We start from the raw sequence: 24,107 nt of genomic DNA on the forward strand, positions 1-24,107 counted from the left end.
TCAACTGTTATTTAATTAGATTTTTGAGATTAAGATATATTTTCAATGGTGCTTACAACTATTGATTTTGTGGAATCAAATTGTTATTTTAAAAATTGACTTAAACTCTGTCTGAATCTTTTTTTAAAAAAAAAAAACCTTATCTGGATACTTGTTAAGTTGACCATTCCATATTCATAGTTTTTATTTGGCAGTGAACTAAAACAATCAACTGATTTGCAGGAGAAAGAAACAATTTGTGGGAATAGCATTGGATGGTGTAAACATTATTGGTCTGAGTTCAATTTGACTTGGTCTGTCTTGATGCGCAGCACAAGCCAATGAGGAAGCAGTCACAGTTCGGCGTGAACGCAGCACATTTAGGCGTCAGGCAGTACGGCGCCGTCACAATGCAGGGAGTAACCCTACCCCTCTTCATTGCTCATCGGCTCTCCCTCAGGTATGGTATTTGTGTTCCACCGTGTCTAACATGCATGCAGCTGATCACTGCTACCAACTCCCAATGGTGTTGTAGGCATGCTTTGTTCTGCCTTCTCCTTACCCCCACCAATCAAACTCCTTAAGCTGTTACTGCATGCATTTGTGATACTTTTTCAATTGTGCATGTGTACACTATGTTGTTTATTATTTGTCCATCTTTTCAAAATGATTAGTCTACTGAAAGTCATCTAAGAAGCCAGAATGCTAACAAACTGATCTAAAATTAGCTCTTCATTTAAGTTTCTATTTTTTCCCAATGCATTACTATTTTTTCTACAAATATGAAACGTAGAAATTACTTTAAATAATTCATGAGCTATCAGGATGATTAAACCCAAGATATATTAAAGTAGTCTAATATTTTTGGAGATATCATCAATATATTTATCTCCCTCTAGCCTTTAAATGTAAACTATATCAGATTTTAAAAATCTTAAAAAACATATTTCTGTTTTAAAATCCATTAGCTATTATATTTAATAAGAAATTAAATATTAAATAATACATCTCACTTGTAGTACAGGTTTCATAAAATATTTTCTGTTGTAAAATCTGAAATAAATATTAGTTGTGATTATAAGCACTGCTGTAACTTCAATGTTTATCTCACAGTTGTCACAAATTTTCTCTGTATATGCTACTGAATAACATATTAAAAGGGCAAGTGTCAAGAGAAACAAATTATTGGTGCAGTGTTGGAAAAATATCCAATTCTAAGCATCATTGAGGTGCTGCATATATTTATAAATATATCTATTTTTCAACTTGGAAACCAAAATTGTTAGATTTGATGCCAATAGATAACCAAAGCATTCCTCACTTAAGAGTTACTTCTAGACATCCTTTTAAGTTCTTCCTGAGGATTGAGTGGTCCTCTGGAACGTTGTGTGATAGTCTGGCAAATGAATGGGGGAATTAGGAAAATCGAGCAATGCTATTCTATTCTTGTAAAACATAAACTTAGAATTTGGGGGATTGAAAACTGTATGACAAATTGTAGATTAATGTAGTTGGAACAAGGGGGAAGTTGGACATGATCAAAACAGAACACTGACATATCTAACAGTTAAATTTTTCTATACTCCCTCCACTTCTAGTTGTAAGTTTGTTTCTTTGTACTTTCCTACTTTGTCTACCAAACTTAATTTTAACCAATTATGGAAAATTAGAGGCATCTAAGGAAAGTATAGGGGGTAACTATGTATACAGAATGCTTTGGGAAGACATTAATATGGTTCCAATAGAATAGAAAATATATCTCAAGGTTGAACTATGGAGTCCTGGTGCTCTCTGAGTTTGGTTTGTTTGTTTGCAGACATTTCATTACCTGACTAAGTAGCATCATCAGTATTAGTGAATGTGTAGTTTGCCCCTGTTTATATTTAGTAAACAGTGTGATGTGGGTATGGTTTTCTTGGTAGTTTCTTGATTAGGGCATTGTTTTCTGCTTAATTGTTTTTTCTGATGTTAATTGCTGCTTATCTAGTGTTTTTGCTACAAAGAATAGGTTTTGATCTTTTTGTTTCCTTCTTAGCTTTTTTCTTTTCTTTCCTTGACTGGTATGTAAATTGGTATGTATGTTTTAGTATTTTTGTCTCCGTCTGTCTATTGATAGCTGATTTGTCTAAATGCCAACTTTCAAGGAATTCCCTAGTGTTGTTGAATTTGGCTTGGTGTAGAATGCTCCCAGTTGAAAATATGATTAATTCTGTCTTGTTAGTTTAATTAGAGATTACGTTTTCATCTTGTCTTCTAATTGCTAGTTGGTGCATTCTCCTAGTCTTCTGCCCATCTGTCCTTGTTATAGTCCTTATATTAGATGTTTGTAGATGACTCCTGTTTTTGGAGTCTTTGGGCTAATACGTCTTTTGGTTACTTAAGATTTTGGGGGGCTTTAATTGGTTTGTGTGCTACAGTGATATTGTACAGATCCAGAACTAGCAAAAGAATATACCACTTTCAGTTTTTATAGCAGAGACTATAATACAATATCTAGAAACTAGCACTCCACACATACAACTAAAACTATGGATAAGGTACATATACAACACCTTTGTCATAATAAAAAAGGAACAACTGGAGAAGACACATGAAACAATCAACATCTTCAAAGGAATAAAATTCACAAGGGAAGAAGAAAACAACACACTATATAGTGTGGATATCGTCATCAGCAGGGGAATAATGGCAAATTAGAAACACAACTCTATTGAAAAACAACCCACATTATCATTAACAAAGTAACAACCTAAAATCCCTCAATAGGAGCTGGATAAGCATATTATTCAGATATGTATAAAAACACTGCAGCAATTCACAACTCCAGAAAAAGGAAACCTATCCAGTGAAATGTATACTTTTTCAACAGTCCCTGGTTAATTCACTCATTGCAGCACAACCTACACATGTGATGAATAACCACTGCAATACATTAAAAAAATCTCAGAAATACCAAACAGATTACAACCACATGACATCACCATAACAACATAGACCTACTAAATTTCTCCAAATCATTCTAAACCAAAAGGCCCCTTAGTCCAAGAGAAAAAGTAGGCTCTATCTGCAACATACAGTGCAAAGATTAGAACAACTGCTATGTAGGACAGACAGGTAAAGACTAGCAGAGCACATCCATGAACACCTACTACAGTAAGAAAAACACAGTAAAACTCCTTAATCTCATATACATGGACAGACTCAATCATGCTTCAGCTGGTAACTATGAGCATCCCAGACCAAGCTAATCCAGTAAACCTAGGGAATTCCTAGAAACTTTGGCATTCAGATAATCAGCAAATCAATAGAACCTAGAAATAAATCACATTTATATACCATTCTAAGAGACACTAAAAAAACTAAAAAAGAAAACAAAAGATCAGAACTTCAACCACACCCAGATAAGTGGGGATTAATGGACACACAATCAAGCAGAAAAAAATATATGCAAGCAAACAACTAAGTTTAGAGAGCCCAAGAATTCTACATATGGTTCTTATGCCAAAAGGAGGTTCCCTGCAATCATTATTTTCCTCTGCACTTAAGAATCGTATGAAATGCATCAATTGCCTCATTAAAATCAGTTACGATATTTTAATAAGATACTGAAATAAAACCAATAACATACAATACTAGTATAAACATAAGACTGCACAAAATGTTTTAGAACAGAACTATATATACAATCCAGAATAAAAAATACACAATTGTGCATTAAATAAGAAATCTTGTCATTTCACAATGTAAAGTGAGTATGCAAATATATTTAGCATATGCCTCAATAATCTGAATGAATTTCATGTTCTATAGATATCTGTATGTTGGCTTATAGTCATTAGTTGAAAAGTATTGATAAATTTCTTCCTTTAAGATTAAATCCTTATTAAATCCTTAATAATTAATAACATTTGAGTAATTTCTTATATGGAAGTAGAGAAAAGAACAGCAGACCTATTAGCTTCTAAATCTGTCATTTAATCTTGATTATTCAGAACTGTCTTGAAAGCATCCAAATTGACATGACTTGTAGATAATTTAATGAATATTGATGAGCAGTCCAAAATTATTTTGTCATATTAGGAACATTTTTGTAGTTTTATATTTTAGTATTACAATGCTTAACCTCAACACCTGATGTGCTAAAAGAGGAGTAGAAGAAATGTTTAACTGATTGTCCAGATAGCTCTTATTAATGGGTAGCATGACAGTATAATTAAATAAAATGTTCTGGGTATAATTACTGTTAAAATTCTAATGAAAGTAATGCATTACATTTTTTATTCTAAAGAGTGTAGAACTAACCCTAGTTTACATGCTGCTTTGTGCGTAAGTGGAATAAATTATACCATTGTGCCCTCCTTTCAACTATATAATCTTAATATAAAATTATTTTGATATATTCATCATGGTACAAATAGTACTTGACCTATGACCACAATTGAGCCCAGAATTTATGTTGCTAATGAGAAATTCGTTAAGTGAGTTTTTCCCCATTTTCTTGCTTCAATTAAGTGAATCAATGCAGTTGTTAAATTAGTAATAAATTAGTAAATTAATAGTTGTTAAGTGAATCTGGCTTTCCCATTGACTTTGCTTGTCAGAAAGGTCACAAGGGGGGGATCACATGTTTGAATGTTTGAATGTTTATTTATTTATATGCCGCCCTTTTCTCCTGAAGGGACTCAGGGCGGCTCACAACTCAACCAGGGAGAGGGATGCAGACAAAAATTAAAACGACACGCAACAATACATAATTTAAAAACACACAAGAGTCATACCATTCAAGAAAGGGGGTAGAAGCTTTTAGCCCCAGGCCTGTCGGAATAGCCAGGTTTTAAGGGCTTTGCGGAAGGTCTTGGAGGGTGGTGAGGGTTCGAATCTCCACGGGGAGTTCGTTCCAGAGGTCGGAGCGGCCACAAGAGAAGGCTCTCCTCTGGGTAGTCGCCAGTCGACACTGGCTGGCGGATGGAATTCGGAGGAGGCCTAATCTGTGGGATCTAATCGGTCTATAGGAGGTAATTGATCTCGGACACTGTAAACTGTCATAGATACAAACTAGTTGTCAAGCATCCCAATGCAAATCGTGACCATGAGGATGGGACCATCGATCATAAGTGTGAAAAATGGTTAAAAGTCACTTTTTTTCAGTGCCAGTGTAACTTCAAACAGTCCACTAAATGAACTATTGTAAGTCTAACCCGAGCAATAGCAGAAGCATAAGAAAGGAGCCCAGACTGCTTCCCCCCAGTTCATTAGGATAAGGGGACCGGAGAAGAGATTCAGCCTTTCAATATTCTTTTAACTGTAGTCTACATAAATATTGTTCCAGTCAGTTTTTGAAATCTCTTTCCTGATCTGACCTTGAGGGATAACTTCAACTTGCTCTGCTTCATATAGACTCATAATTCTAATGGAATCATTTATGTGAATAACATTTTCAGTGGTGGGCTATTCCATCACAAAAACAATCTATTGAGTTTTTTTAATATGATAAAGGCACGTATTTGATACAGCTTCTGTATCTTTTAGATCACACGTGATAATTAAAATAATGGGAGCAATGTTCCATTTTTCACTCTCTGCTATTGCTAATTTTAATTTAGAACTCATATAAAGTTATGCTGCTCTTTTAACAAAAAAAGATCTCATTTGCTGATAATTCTTATCTATTTCTTGCCTAGTTCTTGTCATGGCAAGACTTTTTTCTCCAAAAGAAGACTTTTTAGGAATTAGGAAAAGAATTAGGTCATATTTAATATTGTGTAGTAGTGATGGGTTTTTTTTCAGTGTCTTCATTACTTTAAAGAAGGGAAAGTCAGCAGATTACATGTGTAAGTAAGCAACAGGAACAAAATATAAAGCAACCTTTCTAACATTTTCTTCTCACTCCAATTATTTATTGAATTTTGATACCTTATTTTTAACTTCCAAACTTTGTTAAAATATTTCTCAATAATAAACCAATGAACTTCCAAATTCAACTAGGTAGTTGGTCTTTCACTTGAATTTACATCTATTTTTCCTTCTTATCAAAAAATTTAAATTCAGCTGTCAAATGTAGGAGTCGGGAACATTTCGTCACATATTGTCTATAACATAAAATTAACTCCCTGGCCTAAAGACATTAGCTAGCCAATATAAGTTCAGCATTCAAAAGTTAATCATTTCTAAGAATAGAGAAGGATTATTATTTTTCCCTGCACAGAAGCAGAAAAAGACTGCTGAGTGAGAAGGACTTGGCTCAAGAAATGGATTTAGAAAGGGTATCATCCTGCCAGTTCTTGAGGCAAATTTGATTTCTAGCTTAATGGATAGTATCGATACTACAACCTAAATTTAGATGGGCTTCTAAATATGTTTGATCAACTTGGGGAAAAATTGTCTGAGCTCGTTCTAGCTTTGTCTTCCATACAATTATAACTTCTTTAATTTTTTGTTACAAATTAAAGCTATTATTATGAACGCGGTTGTATCTTTATTTGAGGTAGCTAGGCTTAATTGTTATGTTTTTTTTTTTGGCCTTAACCGGTGAAACAGAATAAAAACAATTACAGACAACCCAGAATAAAGAACCAGAGACACAAGAATCTGAATCTAAAAGCATAGCATTTGTCTATCAAGCCAAATACTGTGCATTATCTGGCATTAACTGCTTAAGTAAAAGATTCTCTAACTTGGTGAAATTTAAAATGTCTAGAGTTCAGCACTAGTTTTTGTGTGGCATCCAAAGCCCACCTTATTTATTTTATATAAATATGGAAAAAAGAATTGTGGCTACTGCCAAACAATCAAATAACAATGTTTTTTATGGACCATGGAACTAACACTGTTCTTGCTGGCTTGCATGTTGCATGGTGATACTCCTTTTCATGTCCCTAGTGAGAATGCACACTACATGATACTTTGTTTGGAAATATTCTTCAACAGGATTTCCTATTCATTATAATTCTCATATTTTGTTGAATATATTCCTAGGGCTCTTTAATAAAGTTCATGGGCTGAAACTTGTGGAGATAGGTGATTTATTAATTTGTAATTTTTGTGCAACAGAATGGAATAATCAAAGGCTTGAGAGTAAATGATATTTACTAAAACTGTACAGTAATTCCTGAAGGCTTCTGCTAGCAATGTCACAAACAGACTAAAGGCCATGACTAAGTAGCAGGAAATTTTTTCCAAAGACTATCCATCTTCATTACTGTAAGAGTTATTTCAGTTTGATAAATTTTACTTTGTGTGAAATGTATTTTTAAAGCTTGATGTACAATAGACTATTTTGGGTATAAAATTTGTATTTAATCCCCCCATATAATAAATGCAGATATACATTTTTTTCTAAAGTTTGGAAAAGGATAATGATAATATCTACACTAATATTAAATAACTTCTTTATTCTTGTATTTGCATGTTTACATATGAATATTATATTGTAAAAAAAAATTAAAAAATGTAAAATATTTAAAACAAAGGGCACCAAATTATGCATCATATGCTCCAAACCACCACATCTGGTTTCACACGCTGTTCAGAGTAAACAAAGTATACTCTTATTTCTTGGTTACGATGTTTAAACCTTTTTTTCTGGATTTCGACTATGGCATAAGGCTGCAACAAGCAGTCAAGGCCTTTAAAAAATTAAATTACAGTTTTAAAATACGGCTACCCATTCCTAATGAATTGGAATGTAACGTGTTACTCAGTTTTAGATCTTTAAAATATATCTTTGATGTTCAGTTATTAATTTATTTTACTGAAATATGATAGGATTCTTCTAGTGATTAGGTTAATAATAGAATTACTACAATTTTAGGAATTATACATATTGAACATATGGAATTTTACAGTATGTATGTGCATGTGTTCTATAGTATTATAGGTTGGCAATTTTGAAATTAAAATTATTTTAAGAGTTATTTTTAATGTAAAATCTACTGTAATATTGTCATGGAAAAGATCATTTGAATCTATTTCCCAAATGCAAATTTTATGGAAGAGCCAATTAACACATAAAGAAAGCCAAGCATCCTTTTTCTCATTTCCTTCTGTAAAGAGAGGAAATGTGAAAGAGTTCTTCACACTAATCGTGAAAAAAATTTAATTAAAAAATAAGTCCTAAATTGCAGAAAGACTGTCAGATAATTAGGTATAGAATCAAGAAGTATATAATTATGAAAGAAATCAGTAGAATGCATTATATGATAACTCAGGGTTGAATTATGGAGGTCCAGTTTGGTGATCTCTGATCTTAGATGTTTTCTTGCAGACTTTTGCTACTCAGCTAGGTATAATCAATACTGCTAACACTAATGATGTATTAGTTGGGTAATTAAATCTGTGACACAATTAGTATAAAAACTTTTATGGATCTCTTACACTCATTTAAATATTGCTTCAATTTTGTGAGCAACGTGAATTTATCAAACTTAATCCTTTTTGTTGGAATAATTCTTTTTCATCTGAAATTGTATTTGGATAAGGAGTGGAGTTACACAAGGACCTTAAGAACTAATATTAATAACTAAGCATTAATTTATGGTTATCTGTTAATCATATTTATATGCAAATGTAACAAAGGCAACAATAAAAATATTGGGTGTTCTGTCTGATGGTCTCTTGTGACGAGCCGTAGACAGAGAAAGGAAGCAGTAGACTTCCTCCCATATTTGGCATACCAGGGGTTGTGACACTAATACATACCTATTTCCCTGGCCCAGCTGATAAAGGTGGAGAAACTTGTGGCTTAATGGTTAACACATCTGCCTAATATTAATACAGCCCAGGTTCGAATCCCAGTAAGGGGTATGGCTAGCTGATGAGAGCTAAAGTAGCTTGAAATAAAATCTATACTAGTCTCCCTTTATTTATTTATCAGCACAAATACAACGATATATGTTAGCATTAAGATTTTTAATCTGATTGTTTTAAAATTCAATATTTCTTTTACATAGATAATACTATAATATTGTAAAAAATAATGCGTTCTGCAAATAATTGCAGTTTTTATTCATATGAAATTAATAAATGAACCAGAATAATGATACTTCAAGGCATTTATATATCAGGGATATATAATACATATACTGTATCCATTATTAATTTACCAAGAAGTAAGAGTTATTTAATCCAGTAGAATTCAATTCAGTTGTAATATACATAATTTCTGCCTTCTTCTTAAAATGTGCTATACAGATAGGACCCAGTTGAAGAATGAGTTCTGTTCCCAAGTCAAATTTATGTAAATTTGCATAATATTATTATGTAATAAGTAATATTGTACTGGGACCTTCTTAACCTGGAAGTTGCTGTATTGCAATCATAATATACTAATATGCTAATATTGCCATCATAGACTTGAAGACTGTACATAATCTTATTCAATGTGATTTCTTAGTTACCTATAAGGTAGATTGCTATAGTTCTATGCAAATAAAACAAGGATGCATAACTATGATTGTAAGTCACACTGAATTAGACTAAAGCATAGGTTATCAGATACCTGCATGCAGAATGGGTTATTTCACAGTGCTCTAATTTTTCTATATCACAATTTTATTCAGCATTTGGAAAAATTCGACTTTAGGTAGTACATATGTATTCATTTGTACAACAAGAATTTTTCTTGTTTTTATCTTTACCACTATGTACATCTCTGAATTTATCTTGGACAGACCTTTAAACAAACACATTGGAGGGAATGTAGAAAAAAAGGGAATTGGACATGTACTAATAATTTGTTTTCTTCTATATAAATAGGTAATAAAATGAAATAAATAAAACAAAGTGATTTTTAGTGCAACAGATTTATATTATTTTTAAATTAAGTTGAGCAATCGGCGTTTATTCCTTGTAGTCTTTCAAAGTTTACTTTAAACTTACATGAAAGAGTAACATTTGCTGTTCGTTAGCACACAAAAAAAGCAAAGTTACATTTAAAAAACTTACCATATTACATTAGACATTGACATCATGATATAATTGCACTTTCCAATACTGCTTAGAAGAGAACTATATGAAACAGAAAATATTTTGAAGTAATAATCCCAAGTTAGTGTAGAAACTGCTTGGAATGGTTATCCAGCTAATTTTAACTTTTGTTTGTTTGACTCCCTAGATATGTTGTAACAGTGTTGTTCATCAAAGATTGGCTAGTTCAATGTATTGCAGTTTTCTTTTAACCTTAATTCAAAATGCAGTGTTAACTTGGTTTCTAGCTGCTGTTTCTGTGTTCTTCCCTGTAATGTTTCCACCATCCATGTTCTTTTCGTAGCCTTCAAGATGTTCAACAAGGGCAGCAGTCCACAGCCAAGTCAAAGTCCAGTCACGCCCCCAGTCCCAGGCAGCAGTGCTCAGCCGCTAGCACCTCCTTGCTGGTGAGAAATGGGAGTGTCCAGTTAGAAGCAACACATGACAATGCATCTGCTGTCGGCAGCAGCAGTTTGCACAATGAACTTGGTATGCAGGCATTACATAACTTAGTGCAATCAAAGTGTTTATTCCATAGATTTGTGGCTTATAATGCATTCTACCTAAACTTGCTTAGTCTTGGCTTTATTTCAGACTGTTGAGGTGTGTTTCTTACAAGCAAATTGCTTCTGGTCTCCCTTTTGCAAGACTTCCTATGTTAAATTTTTATTTAAAAAAAAAATCACTGATTGAAGATACTGAATTAAGTTATATAAAAATCCATCAAAATACATGTCTCAACTTTTTGCAGTTATTTTAAAGATTTTAATCATGCATGGAACTCTAATAAATTGCTTTTCAGCAGTAATATGCAGAATGCAAGTAATAGTATTCAAACTTTTGTTATTATAATACACTTTTGGTGTTAAATGTTGCCATTGTACATTGTTTATGGTCGCTCTTTACAATACTGACACTTGTGATTATTGTTATTTTTTGCATTGATCCACATTTCTGAATTCTGAACTGGAACTTATATTTGGATATGGAAACTATAAACCTAAGAAGGCATGATACAACTTGTACTTTAATAATTCAGCAGCCTATTTTAGATTAAAACGTAATTAAAATTTATCATAGAATGACTTCCACATCTGTTTCATGTTGGACGTTTAAATTTGTACCAGTGCATAACATCTGTCATGTGGACCTCTGATGATTGCTGAATTATCGCCCACAATGTAAAATCCTATTAATATTTTAATCAGGTGGAAAATATTGTGGCTTCTCTGTGCACATATATATGGAAGCAGTGCTAAATTTAAGCACTGATACTTTCAGTAGTGGATGTAAAGGCAATCTGGCTGGAATGTCTGTTTTGCCTTCAGTCACCAAGAGTGATTTGTCTAATATAACTGGTCAGATGGCTGTCCTTCTTCCCTCACTGCTTAGGTGCATTCCTTCCATTCCATTGCCTGCTTGGTAGAAGAAAATACCCATCTTAGATAGAAATGTTCTGTTCTGATTGGGATATGTGATACATATGATACCTGGATTCCCCTTGCCGCAACATCCCAAGTTTGATTTTTGAAAAAGAGGTTTTTATGTGTGACCAATTGATCACAGTTTTATTTAGGTATTGCTGATGTCTCATTGTGCAATCCTTTTCTATCTTGTTGCAAAGTATTAGAATTCAATACTGCCATCTCATGATTAACTTGATAAAAAATTTCTTTTGACGACTTTAAAAAAGGACAATTAAAATGATAACTTGCAGATTGTAAAAAAAAAAAAGTTTACAAAGTATTAAATCAATTATACAGTAAATGCTATTTTGCTAAGCTGCAATTCTACTTGCATTTCCCAAAATTAAGTCTTAAGAAATGTAATTAGTTTATGCTAACTGATGGTACTTTTGCTGGGAATCAAAAAAATTGGGGACTGTGGGGGTTCTTTTAGATATTGGTAGCAATAGTAGTCTCTCACTGATCATGCAAAACTCTTTTTGCTGCAAAAAGCAGTCATAAAATGAAATGAATACTTTTATATTCTTCCTAAAAATACAATCCTGGGAAATAAACAAAGGATCCTGCTGTGAAATTACTCCTTAGTTGAAAATTAGATCTTTTGGGAAACTATGCCCTCCCTCTCCTCCTTTTGCTGTTTCTGTTACATAGTTTGTGGAAAAATACTAATTTGGATATGTCTGCACAATGTCCTTTATATTTTCCAAATCATTGACAAGGATTTAAATGAATTCACATTTGTTTCATAATAATTCTGTATAATCAGAAGAACCTTTCCCAGGGTATTGGCAATATCTCATGGATGAAATCACCTACAAGCTTTTAGACCAATAATTACTTTTGATACTTTTTTTCAGTTGTCTGACCTTTGCAACCACCTTTTATTATTGTTCATTTTAGTTTTAATTCTTTAGGTTGCCCGAACAGGTCATTACTAAAGAAACACAAAATATTTGAAAATTCTTATGTTGCATGAATAGCTGGAGCTTCCATATAAATAATTTATTCAACAATAAGCAAACAGGAATTTTTTATAAATTTTATAAATAAAATAATAAAAATAAAATACATTATGCTGAATTTATCTTCTCCAAAAGGACAACATGGGGAATGTACTCTATTAGCATAGTCTTTCCCCCCAAATATGAATTTTAGTGTCCTTTATTTTCTGTAGTCCAGATTTAACTTAGACAACAGATAAATTTGATAACTTGATAGTTTTAATGTTATATATGTGCTGTTTTTAAAAATAATTGTATAAGGAGAAAAGATAAGGAAAGCTATTGCAAAGGACTTTAAATGCCATTTTTTTTACGGGAATAACTTTAGGATCAGAGGTGGATTCCTCTCAGTACAGTCCGGTATGCCAGAAGAGGTAGTGAAAATCTAACGTACTGAATAGGACCGGTAGTAATGGTGGCCTGGCCATGCCACCTGTTCTCTGTCAAGCTTCGTCAGAAGCTTTTTTAAAAAAGGTTTTTTTCCCCCTGCTGGTTCAGGCAAGGGGAAAAAAGTTTTACAAAGTAGATAAGAGAGAGAGGGGGAGAGAGGGAGGAAGAAAGAAGAAGGAAACTCACGTTTCAGTCGGGAGATTCAGAAAAGGAGAAAAAAATGCTGTCCCTTTAAATTGGAACCTGAGCATGCCTCGCTGTGGAATTCTGGGAGTTGAAGTCCACAAGTCTTAAAGCTGCCAACCTTGACTCCTGCGTTAATTGAAAAGCTGCTCGGAAGGAGGTTTGCAAAGTGACATTCAGTAGTTTGTTTCTGGGTCAGCTGAACAACAAACTTGATAAAAGGAAGATTCTTATATGGTTCTATGTTTTTGAAGTTTTGGGGTTTGTGGAATATGGGCTTTGTGTTGGATGATTCCCTGCTTGTGGGAATGGAGCCAAACTTTCTTTAGTCTCATTATCTCATCTCTATATGGCAGTAATGTAGAATGAGCCTCAGACAGGTTTCTTTGGTTAGCAGCTTGATTTTTCCTTTTCTGGGAATATTTTTTTTGGGGGGGGGTTGCTTCCCACAGAGGGAAAGGAGAAAGAAAGAAAGATGCACAACAATTTAGGGCTAGAAGAGGTTACTCAGAGGTCATCTAGTCCAACCCCCTGCTTTAGCAGGAAACCTTACATTGTTTGGATTATTTTGGGTGCCTCTAACATAGGAAAATTGCCAGAAAGGAAAAGGAGTTTACTAGGACAAGGCTGCCATGCAGAGGATGGCAGAGATAATCCTTGACATATGACTACAATTGAACTCAAATGTTGGTTGCTAAGCAAGAGCGTTTTAAGTGAGCTTCATTACATTTTACCCAATCCTGGTGAGTGATATCAAGTTGGCCATGTCCACCCAGTCACATGACCACCAAGCCACACCCACAAATATAGGCCACACCCACAGAATAGATAGTAAAATGTTTTGAAACCCACCCCTGTTTAGGATGATGTCTGTTTTGATGGAGCTCTTATTCTAATAGGCTCTGTCTATTAGATTGAATGTGGATGGCTTTACTGGTACGTGCAACATTTAGTGGCAACTACAGAATAAGAGAAGTTTGGAGTTACAATAATTTCTGAATGTATTACTTTTATATTTATGTTTTGGAATGAATAGGCAAATGACTGCTATAATTCAGATTTAGGGAGTTTAATTGTGGCCCATTAATGTCCTTGGAGTGTCATTGTTTACATGCTGGAAGCTTAAACCAAATCAAGTGAGAAGATAGTCATCCATGGCACCAGAGTGCACAATTAGCCTCATTCCTACCATATTAGACATTGGCACTACAGGAAAGCGTATAGCCTGGTGAAAAATGGTTAATTTAGAAGTGATCAAATGTTGGCTTTTGGTAGTACAGGTGGTTGCTTTTTTAAAAAAAATGATGCTAACATATTTCTCTTTGAATCATAGTCACATGTATGAGATCATTTTGTCATCATTTGTTACCGTCAACTTTAATCCAAGGAGCCACTGCTGTTACAATCATTAAATCATTTATGCTGAGGAAGGTCAAAATTGAAGCTCCCCTATGTTCAGCAGACTTGATAAACATTTTTCTGTTGCATAAAGTGTTAATACCTCTAAAACTTTTGTGTCTGATTGCTGGTGACCTTTATTTGGGAGAAATAGTGCATTATTGTGCAACTATTTGGAATCAACATACTTCAGATGGAGTAACTTAAAGAATGCATCAAAATCTATCATTCATTATTCCAGTGCAATTAATATTTAGCCAAGTTGTGGCTGCTTCAGTTCTGCCCCACTGCTGTACTACAGCAGTCAGTCATAGTTGCATGTTAGTTATTTCCAATGCTCTCTGCCAATTTTCTACAAGGAAATCAATGGGAAACTGGCAGGAAATCAAAAGTTGCTCCCATTCCCACTGCTTTTATGCCTGTATGGTCATTATGTTTCTCTGTTTGAAACAGAACTTTTTTATTTTTTTTTCTTTAAAAAAAACAAAAAACACAAATATGTCATCATTTGTCAATCATTAAGACATTGAAGTACAATTTTTTTTGTGTGTGTGTACCCCTCCCTCCCTCCACCCCCCCACCCCCTTCCTCCTTCCCCCCCCGACTTCCCAGAACCCGTACCCGGTATGGATTTTTAACTAACACAGTCTAAAATCTATTGAGAAAAAAGAAATAAAGAAATTAATGACATTCTAGATTGACCTTAGCTTCTTCTTACTGAACTGACTTTTAACAGTTTAAATCATTTCTGATCTTAAGCATAGGCTAACTGGAATTTCTTAGTCCCGTATTTATTTTGTATATAGTCAATCCATTTTTCCAGTCTCGTTTATATCTCTCATTTGAATGATCTTTGAGATATGCCGATATTTTAGCCATTTCAGCTAAGTTTGTTACTTTCAATGTCCATTCTTGGATTGTAGGCAAGTCTTCCTTCTTCCAATATTGCGCCACCAACAGTCTTGCTGCAGTTATCAGGTGCAGAATCAAATTGGTCTCTACCACTGTAAAGTCAGTACATATACCTAGTAAAAATAACTGAGGACTAAACTTTATCCTTCTTTTAAAAACATTTTGCATGACCCACCATATTTTTATCCAAAATGCCTTAACCTTTTGGCAGGTCCACCATATATGATAATATGTAGCATCGAGAGAACCACACCTCCAACATTTAGGCTGTACATTCGGATACATAGAAGCCAACTTTTAGGATCTAAATGCCATCTATAGAACATCTTGTAAAAATTTTCTCTCAGATTTTGAGCTTGTGTAAATTTCACATTTCTTACCCAATTCTTTCCCATGTATCCAACATTATTGGTTCCTCAATATTTTGAGCCCATTTTATCATACAATCTTTAACTAATTCTGTTTCCGAATCCATCTGTATTAATACATTATATATCCTCTTTATATGCATTAAGCTTTGATCTCTTATTTGTTTAAACAGATTATCCTCAACTTGAATAAAACCAATTTTTTATCTATTTTCCACCTAGCCTGTAATTGCCCATACTGGAACCATGTTTGAACTACCTTCTCCTCTTTTAATACCTCTAAAGATTTTAATTGTAATACCCCCCTTTCCGAGGTAAGAAGCTGTCTGTAGGTAATTCTGTCCTGTTTTTGTGCTGTATTCATATTTTCAATTGCGTGTCTAGGAATTGCCCACATGGGTATCTTGTCATTTAATTTATATTGGTATTTCTTCCAGACCCGCAATAAAGCATTTCTTAAATATGACTTTTAAAGTTCTTATCCAATTTTTTGTTGAATAACAGGTAAGCATGCCAACCAAATAGCAGATCGTGTCCCTCAATGTTCAATATTCTATCATTGGTTAAGTGAATCCAATCACTAATTACAGATAATGCCACTGCATCATAATATAGTTTTAAATTAGGTAGTTTCAATCCTCCTCTCTCACGTACATCTTGCATTATTTTCATCTTTACCCTCGGCTTCTTTCCTGCCCACACAAATTTGTTGATACCCTTCTGCCATTCTAAAAGGTTCGCATCTTTTTTTAATATAGGTAACATTTGGAAGAGAAATAAAAATTTTGGTAGAATGTTCATTTTCACTGCCGCTATCCTACCCAGCAAAGATAGGTGCAATTTCTCCCATTTTTTCATCTCTGTCTGTATACTATGCCAAAGTGGTTCATAATTATGCTTATATAATTTCCCATTTGAAGTTGAAATGTTAACTCCAAGATATTTGACTTTTTAACTACCTCACATCCTAGCATCACTCCTAATTCTTCCTTTTGTTTAATATTCATATTTATAGCTAATATTTTGGTTTTTCCTAAGTTTATTTTAAAGCCCGACACTTGACCATATTGATTAATCATATTCATTAAAACCATACTAGATTCCTGCGGTTGTTCCAATATTATGACCAAATCATCCGCAAAAGCGCGGACTCTATATTCTTGCTGCCTAATCTTGATCCCTTTTAAACCATCCAAGCCCCGTATTTTATTCAACAATACTTCCAAAGTTATAATAAACAATAATGGGGACAAAGGACAGCCCTGTCTTGTACCTTTTCCAATTTGAAAAGAGTCTGTTAGACTTCCATTGACTATGATTTGTGCTGTTTGCTGTTGGTATATTGCTTTAATTGACTGTAAAAAATTATCTCCTATCTGCATTTTTTGCAGTATCTTCAACAGAAATTGCCAGTTAACTCGATCAAAGGCCTTCTCAGCATCCAAAAATATAACGCAGCTGGAATCTGGTTGTTCTTTCCCAAATATTCTAATGCATTAATAATTAATCTAACATTACTTTTCATCTGTCTCCCTTGTATAAAACCTGTTTGGTCCGTATGTATCAATTGTTGAATGACCAACATTAACCTATTTGCTAATATTTTAGTAAAAATTTTATAATCTACATTCAGTAATGAAATAGGTCTATAATTTTGGGTTGAGTAGTATCTTGATCTTCTTTGGGTATCAAAGATATAAACGCTGTCTTCCAAGATGGAGGAACTTTACCTTCCATTTGAATCATATTAAATAATTCTCTAAGAGGTTCTACCATTTCTAACTGTAAGTTTTTATAGTAAACCGCTGTCAAGCCATCTGTACCTGGTGCTTTCCCTGACTTTAATTGCTTAATTACCTGCAGGATTTCCCCCGAGGTTATTGGTTGATTCAATTTTTGCCTGTGTTCTTCTCTAACTGAAGGTATTTTCTCTTTGTCTAAATATTTGTCTATGTCTAAACCATTAATTTTATCCCCTTTATACAGTTCTGTAAAAAATTCCCAGAAAGCCTTTTGAATCTCTTCCTGTTGAAACACCTCCTTCCCTCTGTAAATCAGTTTAGATATATTTCGAGTTTTCCTTTTTTTCCTAATCTGATAAGCTAACCATCTGCCAGGTTTGTTTGCATTACAAAAAGTATTGTGTTTTGCATATAATAGATTAGTAGCCACCTGGTCAGAGATCAACATGTCAAATTGAGATTTTAATATGTTAATAGCTTCCTTAACCTTTGTATCGTCTGGGTTCATTGTTAACTCCAGCTCTTTTCTCTTAATTTCCTCTTCCAGTTCTGTTCGTTTTAACCCTTGCTTATTTCTATGTGTTTTATTTATATTCATCAAAACTCCTCTCATATACGCTTTGCTTGCGTCCCATACAAATTCCATAGATGTACCCTTATTCATATTCAAAACAAAATATTCAGATAGTAATTTTTTACAATCATTAATATACTTTTCATATCTAAATAAGTTTTCATTCAATCTCCAAGACCTTCTTGCCTGCACTACCCTTCCCAACTCCATCCAAACTGGGTTATGGTCCGAAAGGATCCTAGCTGCAATCTTTGTTTTCTTGACCCTAGAAAGCAAATCATTAGTGGTTAGAATAAAATCAATCCTTGAGAGGGATTGATGCCTGTCCGAGAAGAAAGTGAAGTCACATTCCTCTGCATTTCTTTCTCGCCAAATATCTCTCAATTCAAAATCATCCATAATGTCAAAGAAAGATTTGGGTAACTTTGCTCGCATCTTGGTATTTAGGCGGGAAATCTTCTTATCTTTCTTAGTGTCTATCACTCCATTCCAGTCACCCAATAGTATACAGGAACTATAGTCCCATTGTACTAATTTAGCATGAAGATTTCTATAGAATCTATCTTGCTGTTGATTGGGAGCATAAATTCCCAAAAGTAATGTCTTTTTCCCTTCTAAGATTAAGTCTAAAGCAATATATCTTCCGAAGGGATCTGCTTCTATTAATTCAGCTTTCATGTCTTTTCTTAAGTATACAACTATACCATTCTTCTTTTCCATAGCAGAAGCTACAAAATGTTGACCAAGTTTTGAGTTGATCAAATATTTTTGATCAGTTGACTTGATATGAGTTTCTTGCAAACAAATTACATCGTTCTTAAACTGTTTGAGATAATGAAATATTTTCTTCCTCTTCTGTGGAGAGTTCAGTCCGTTAACATTCCATGTTAAAATCTTAGTTGTCATCTTTGGTTGGTTGAAGCATTTTTAGAGCTTCCTGCACGGCCTGTTTAACCTTAGGTCTAGCTCCTCCCATTGCTTCCAGATTTGTTGTTGTAGATCCTTGATCGATGGCCGATGATTGTTGATGCTGTTGCTTTTTAGCTTGTTTCTCCATACGTCTAGTAGTCATGCGGCTAGGTCTTGGTTCCATAGCACCTTGCACTTCTAGAGAAGAGAGATGCTCCATCTTGTCTGGTGGTTGTGTAGTTTGCTGTCTATCCTGTCCTTCTTGTGGTCTTTCTCTAGGTCCAGATGGTGCAGGGTGTCCGGCCTTCAATATATTATAATAAAAATCTCGGGCTTTCCATACAGCGTTGAGGCGGTATCTTTGCTTATCAAATGTAAATATGATGCCAAATGGTGCATCCCATCTATACTGTATCTGACGATTTCTGAGTTCTTCGACCAAAAAAGCGTAGTCTCTCCTGGCTCTTAACATTTGAGGTGGTATCTCTTTCAAAACAGCCAGGTCTTGACCGCCAATTTGAAGCTTAGTGTTATAAGATGCTTGCAGTACCATATTTCTAAACTCTCTTGTAGTAAAATATATAACGATGTCTCGAGGAAGCTGCTTCTGCTTTGCCAGCCAGGAGTTAACGCGGTAAGCTTTGTCAATTCGCCAATCTTGATTGGTCCCTGGTCTTCCCATCAGGCGGTCAAAAGCTTCCGATAGGGTCTGTTATGTTTCTCTGTTTAGGTAAGGTAAATATATCTGAAATAGTGACCCAATGACTAACGACCCTAAACATTGCAATAATTATTCAAGAAATGGCTTGGAGAAAAAAGTAAGAAATGGAGGAACCTGGAATGACCAAGTCAAAGTCTGTATCTACTGCAAATCCCATCAAGTCATTGTGGGATAATTTGAAATGGGCTGAAACCCTTCAAACATCACACAGGTGAAAAAATATCTTCATGGAAGAGTGGGAATAAATTGCAGTGGATGGCAGACACTGTGAGGCAGTTATAAGAAATAGCAATTTGAGGTTGTTTCTGCCAAAGGAGGCAATATCAACTACAGATAAGCCGCGTTGTCTTGGAATTTTGATCAAACTTTTTTGCAGTTGTTAAGCAGATGACCATGTGACCTGACATGGGACAACCATTTCTATTGCAGTTGACTGCACTTGTTAAGCAAATCATATGGTTGTTAAGTGAGTTATGTGGCTGTTAAGTGAACCCATTCTCCCAAATGGGTGTTGTTGTTTTTCGCCAAAAAACATTTTTCTGTGCAGCAATTATAACTTAAAGGATGGGTCAAAAGTAACAATTTGGGGGCCATCATAACTTAGCTCTGGTTGTTAAGCAAGAACTATTTGCATTAGAGCAAAGGGTACTTCTACTTGTACTTCTACTTATCGTTTCCACAGAAGGAAATGGTATATCTGTTATTTCTTTTTGTTGAATAAATGATTGCAAAGTCAGTGTTGAGTAATACCATCCTTGTCTTTATATATTGTTTGGATGAATACAAACAATTGTTTTGTCCACATATATTAAAAAAAAGATTGTTTTTTACATGGGGTATATTTAATTTGTCATATGATTATATACATATTTTAAAGAAAGCAAATAAAAAATAAATCTATGCACTATTGAGAGAGAAATCTGGTTTCCACTATTAAATTCATTCATATACCTTTACATTACTTTTATTGTGACTATAGGTGTGACATATCTCACTGTTTGTAGGGAAGTGCTAAAAAGTCATCAAGTATATTGTCAGCCAGGTACCAGGTGTTTGTTTTCAAGTGTTTAGATATCCAAAATGTAGCAGCAACACATATTTCTATTTTTTCTCTCTGCTTTGGAGAATAAAATTAAATTTAGATTTTTTTTTAATGGTGCTATATGACGTGGGTAAGTCATTCACCCATGCATGGTGTTCCACAGAATACCATTTCTTCATCTGTGCTACTTATATCTAAATAAAACCATTAGTGGGAGATCATATGGAGCTTTGGAGTCGGAGGGATTCTAAGTTTAGGATTATCTGTGTTACACTCCCAAATTGGATGATGTTTTACTGCTACAAGTTTTGAAATTTAATATAGCTTTGCCATAACTTAAATGCACAATATTGCATTGGCTCATTCTGAGATTATGTCCTAGCTCATGAACAAAGATTAAAGATATCATGAACAGGCTGTATTGTTCAGCATCAGATCCATAGTCATATCTACAAATTCCTCCTGTCAGTGTTTGGAATCTAGGGAGGGATAAGTGAATTAATTCTGTGAAATTGTGTTGTATAAATTGCCCTTAATTGGGGAAGTTTTGAGTAAGTATTGTATTGTAATTGCTCAGCTAGTACTCTTCTCAAAACAAAGCCAATATGTTTGCCATCCTTATCAATATGAATAAATTACTGGCTTGCGAGACCAAAAGATCAGAGCCCTTCTTTGAGGGAGATGGGAGATTTAGAAGTATGGAAGATAGCTGTGATAGACAGACAGACAATAAAACATTTGAGGGCCTGAGTTTGATTTTATTTTTAAAAATCTTTCACAGAATTTTGCAGCTGGTAATCTTAATTTGTTTTTTTTGTCAATGTAAGCAACGAGGCAAAAAGGATTTGTATCTACAAATGATAATCCTGTGTAATTGGTATGGGCTAAACTAGGAACTAGTTGGAAAGCTGATATAAAGTCAGTTTTATAAATTATTATTTTTCTATTTTTTATTCACTTAATACAGTTGTTATAACATTCTGAATTATGTTGATAGACTGCATGTACTTTCTAGCTGGTGGAATGCTTGCAATAGCATATTAGCTTGCAATGTCTAATTTAGAAACTATCTTGCATATACTGAAATACCATCAACTTTCTTAGGGTAAAACTGAACTTCAACAGCACTTATAGCAGTTTGACAAAGATGAACTAAAAAAAATCCTGTCCTTACTATTAACATAAGATGATGCTCATGGTATGTTTGCAATTAAAGCTGGTAACCACATCTACATTTTTTTTTCTTACTAAGCAAATTTATGATAGATTTAAGATTACAGGAGTCATCTACAACTTGGAATATAACCAAGATATCTACTTTATTAAAAAGTATTAATCAACAAATAAAAGAAAGAAGTGCATTATGTGTCCATGGAAAATGAGAAAAACAATTAAGAGTGTAATAAAAATGGCTTGATATTATGGATTTAGAATTTAGGAATATATTCAATGAAGTGAAGGTCTACATTGGATTATAAAGTATAACATGCCATGATCAGCATGAAAGAAATAAGTTGAATTAATGTGCTTATATAGGCTAAATGAATTCAAAATAAATATGTGAAGGAAGAATGAATTAGTTGAGAGGAATAAGCATGGTTGGATAGAATTGATGAGATTCTGAGAAAGAGATGAGAAGTTTAAAGAACTGAAAGCAATATATGAATCTATGTAAGGATGCAGTAGAAGATGAATGTGTTTTCCAAAGCTAGAAAGGTATGGAGAAATATAGGCAATGTTATGTTTGTGAAGTAATTTTATACTACTACTATTTTTAATCTCACATCTTTAATTTTTTGACTTATGATGTATTATTTTTGTGAATTTTGCATTTCTTGAACAGGAAGAACATGATAGCCATGCATGTTTGTATGTAATTGTTCCGTATTGAAATCAAACTATGGTGACCCCTGGATTTCTTCTGAAAAGAGTTTTAATGGAGACTATGACTCCTACAATTTCCTATTTCAAACAATGAAATGTGCACTTTCAAAGGAATCATATGCATATTATATAAAAAAATGTAGAGTGTCTATTTCAGTGGTTCTCAACCTGTGGGTCGCGACCCCTTTGGGGGTCTAATGACCCTTTTACAGGGGTCGCCTAATACCATTGGAAAACATATATTTTCGATGGTCTTGGGAACCGAGATACCGCTCCTCTATGGTTGGGGATCACCACAACATGAGGAACTGTATTAAAGGGTCACGGCATTGGGAAGGTTGTGAACCACTGGTCTATTTGCTCAAAAGTTGCCATGAACTCTGTACAGCATGTCAGTGGCTATACTTGAAAAGTGGAGGTTTTTTGTTCTACATTTTTCTATTTTATTATTTTTAAAATTTCATTCTATCATTGTTTAGTAACAATTTAGTAACTGTAGAATTCGACTCTATAGAGCTACAGAGTTTTATCTCCCTCTGCTGATAAAAAGCAAGCACTGCTAATTCTTTAAATCTGTGGTTTAATGGATTTGATTTGGTTCAGCAGACAGAAGAATAACTGAAACAAGAAAATCACCAGAATGAATATGACACAAGGTCTTTTGAGGGATTTAGTTAGATCTTAATGGCTAAATGCAGAAATGTATTGTGTCCCATAAAAAACAATCACAAAAATGTGATTTTTCACTAGTTTTAATCAGATTTTTAAGTGATGCAGTGATCTTGGGCCTTTACAATTCACGCTTTAAAATCCCACAAAATCCTCAAATTGCAAAAAAAAAAAAAAAAAAGACAGAGTTGAAAAACTTTGCCCTCATCAACATTGGGGATCATTTGAGAACATTGCAACTCCCAGAATTGCATGCATCAAAAAGGTGTACACTTTGCATTTTCTCTATGGCAAATAATAATTTAAAATTTCCAGTGTGTGATATTTTCATACTATGCACACACACATGCACATGCACACACACACATAGATACAGCGTTAGCATACAAAGATTTAGTCCATTTTATTTACAGTAGGTAGGAACTTAGAATCAAGCATTTTTCTTTCCTTTATTCCTTTATTAGGGATATCTGAGTTAGAAACCATTTAGTAATTGTTTCTATCAGTAGCTAATAATCATGGGTTGCTAATATATAGTTTTAATGGAAGCAGGTTTCCCATGTTTTCATCAAGTAATAGAGTTATCATGACAGCAAATTACATACACTAATGCAAAGAAGCAAGCACTTCCTTATGTCTGTTTTAAGCATATTGTCAATTAATTTCACTGAATGGTCTCACATTCAAATATTATACAAGAGAAATTCTTTTCCCTCTCTTGTTTGTTTAATTATTTAATTATTTTTCTGCAAATACATAAGTCCAATTTATGAGCTGTCTCCTACAGGAAAGGAATTCACGTAGGAATTGGTAAGCCGAATAAGGTGAAATTTGTAAACAAAAAATTCCATTATTTTAATTGTCTTGATGTTGTGTTTTTAATGTTTGTGTTAACAAACTATGCCA

General features: G+C 33.9%; 1 protein-coding gene across 1 annotated transcript in view; it reads left to right on the forward strand.

Moving 5' to 3' along the window:
• PCNX1 (pecanex 1) overlaps positions 1–24,107 on the forward strand; it is a 100,779-nt gene that overhangs the window by 32,020 nt on the left and 44,652 nt on the right. The window contains 4 exon segments of the mRNA XM_032213323.1: positions 309–444; positions 10,247–10,278; positions 10,281–10,330; positions 10,332–10,431. Coding sequence (XP_032069214.1) covers positions 309–444; positions 10,247–10,278; positions 10,281–10,330; positions 10,332–10,431 — 318 coding nt within the window.

This window comes from Thamnophis elegans, chromosome 1 (assembly GCF_009769535.1).
Source record: "Thamnophis elegans isolate rThaEle1 chromosome 1, rThaEle1.pri, whole genome shotgun sequence".
Classification (NCBI taxonomy): Eukaryota; Metazoa; Chordata; class Lepidosauria; order Squamata; family Colubridae; genus Thamnophis; species Thamnophis elegans.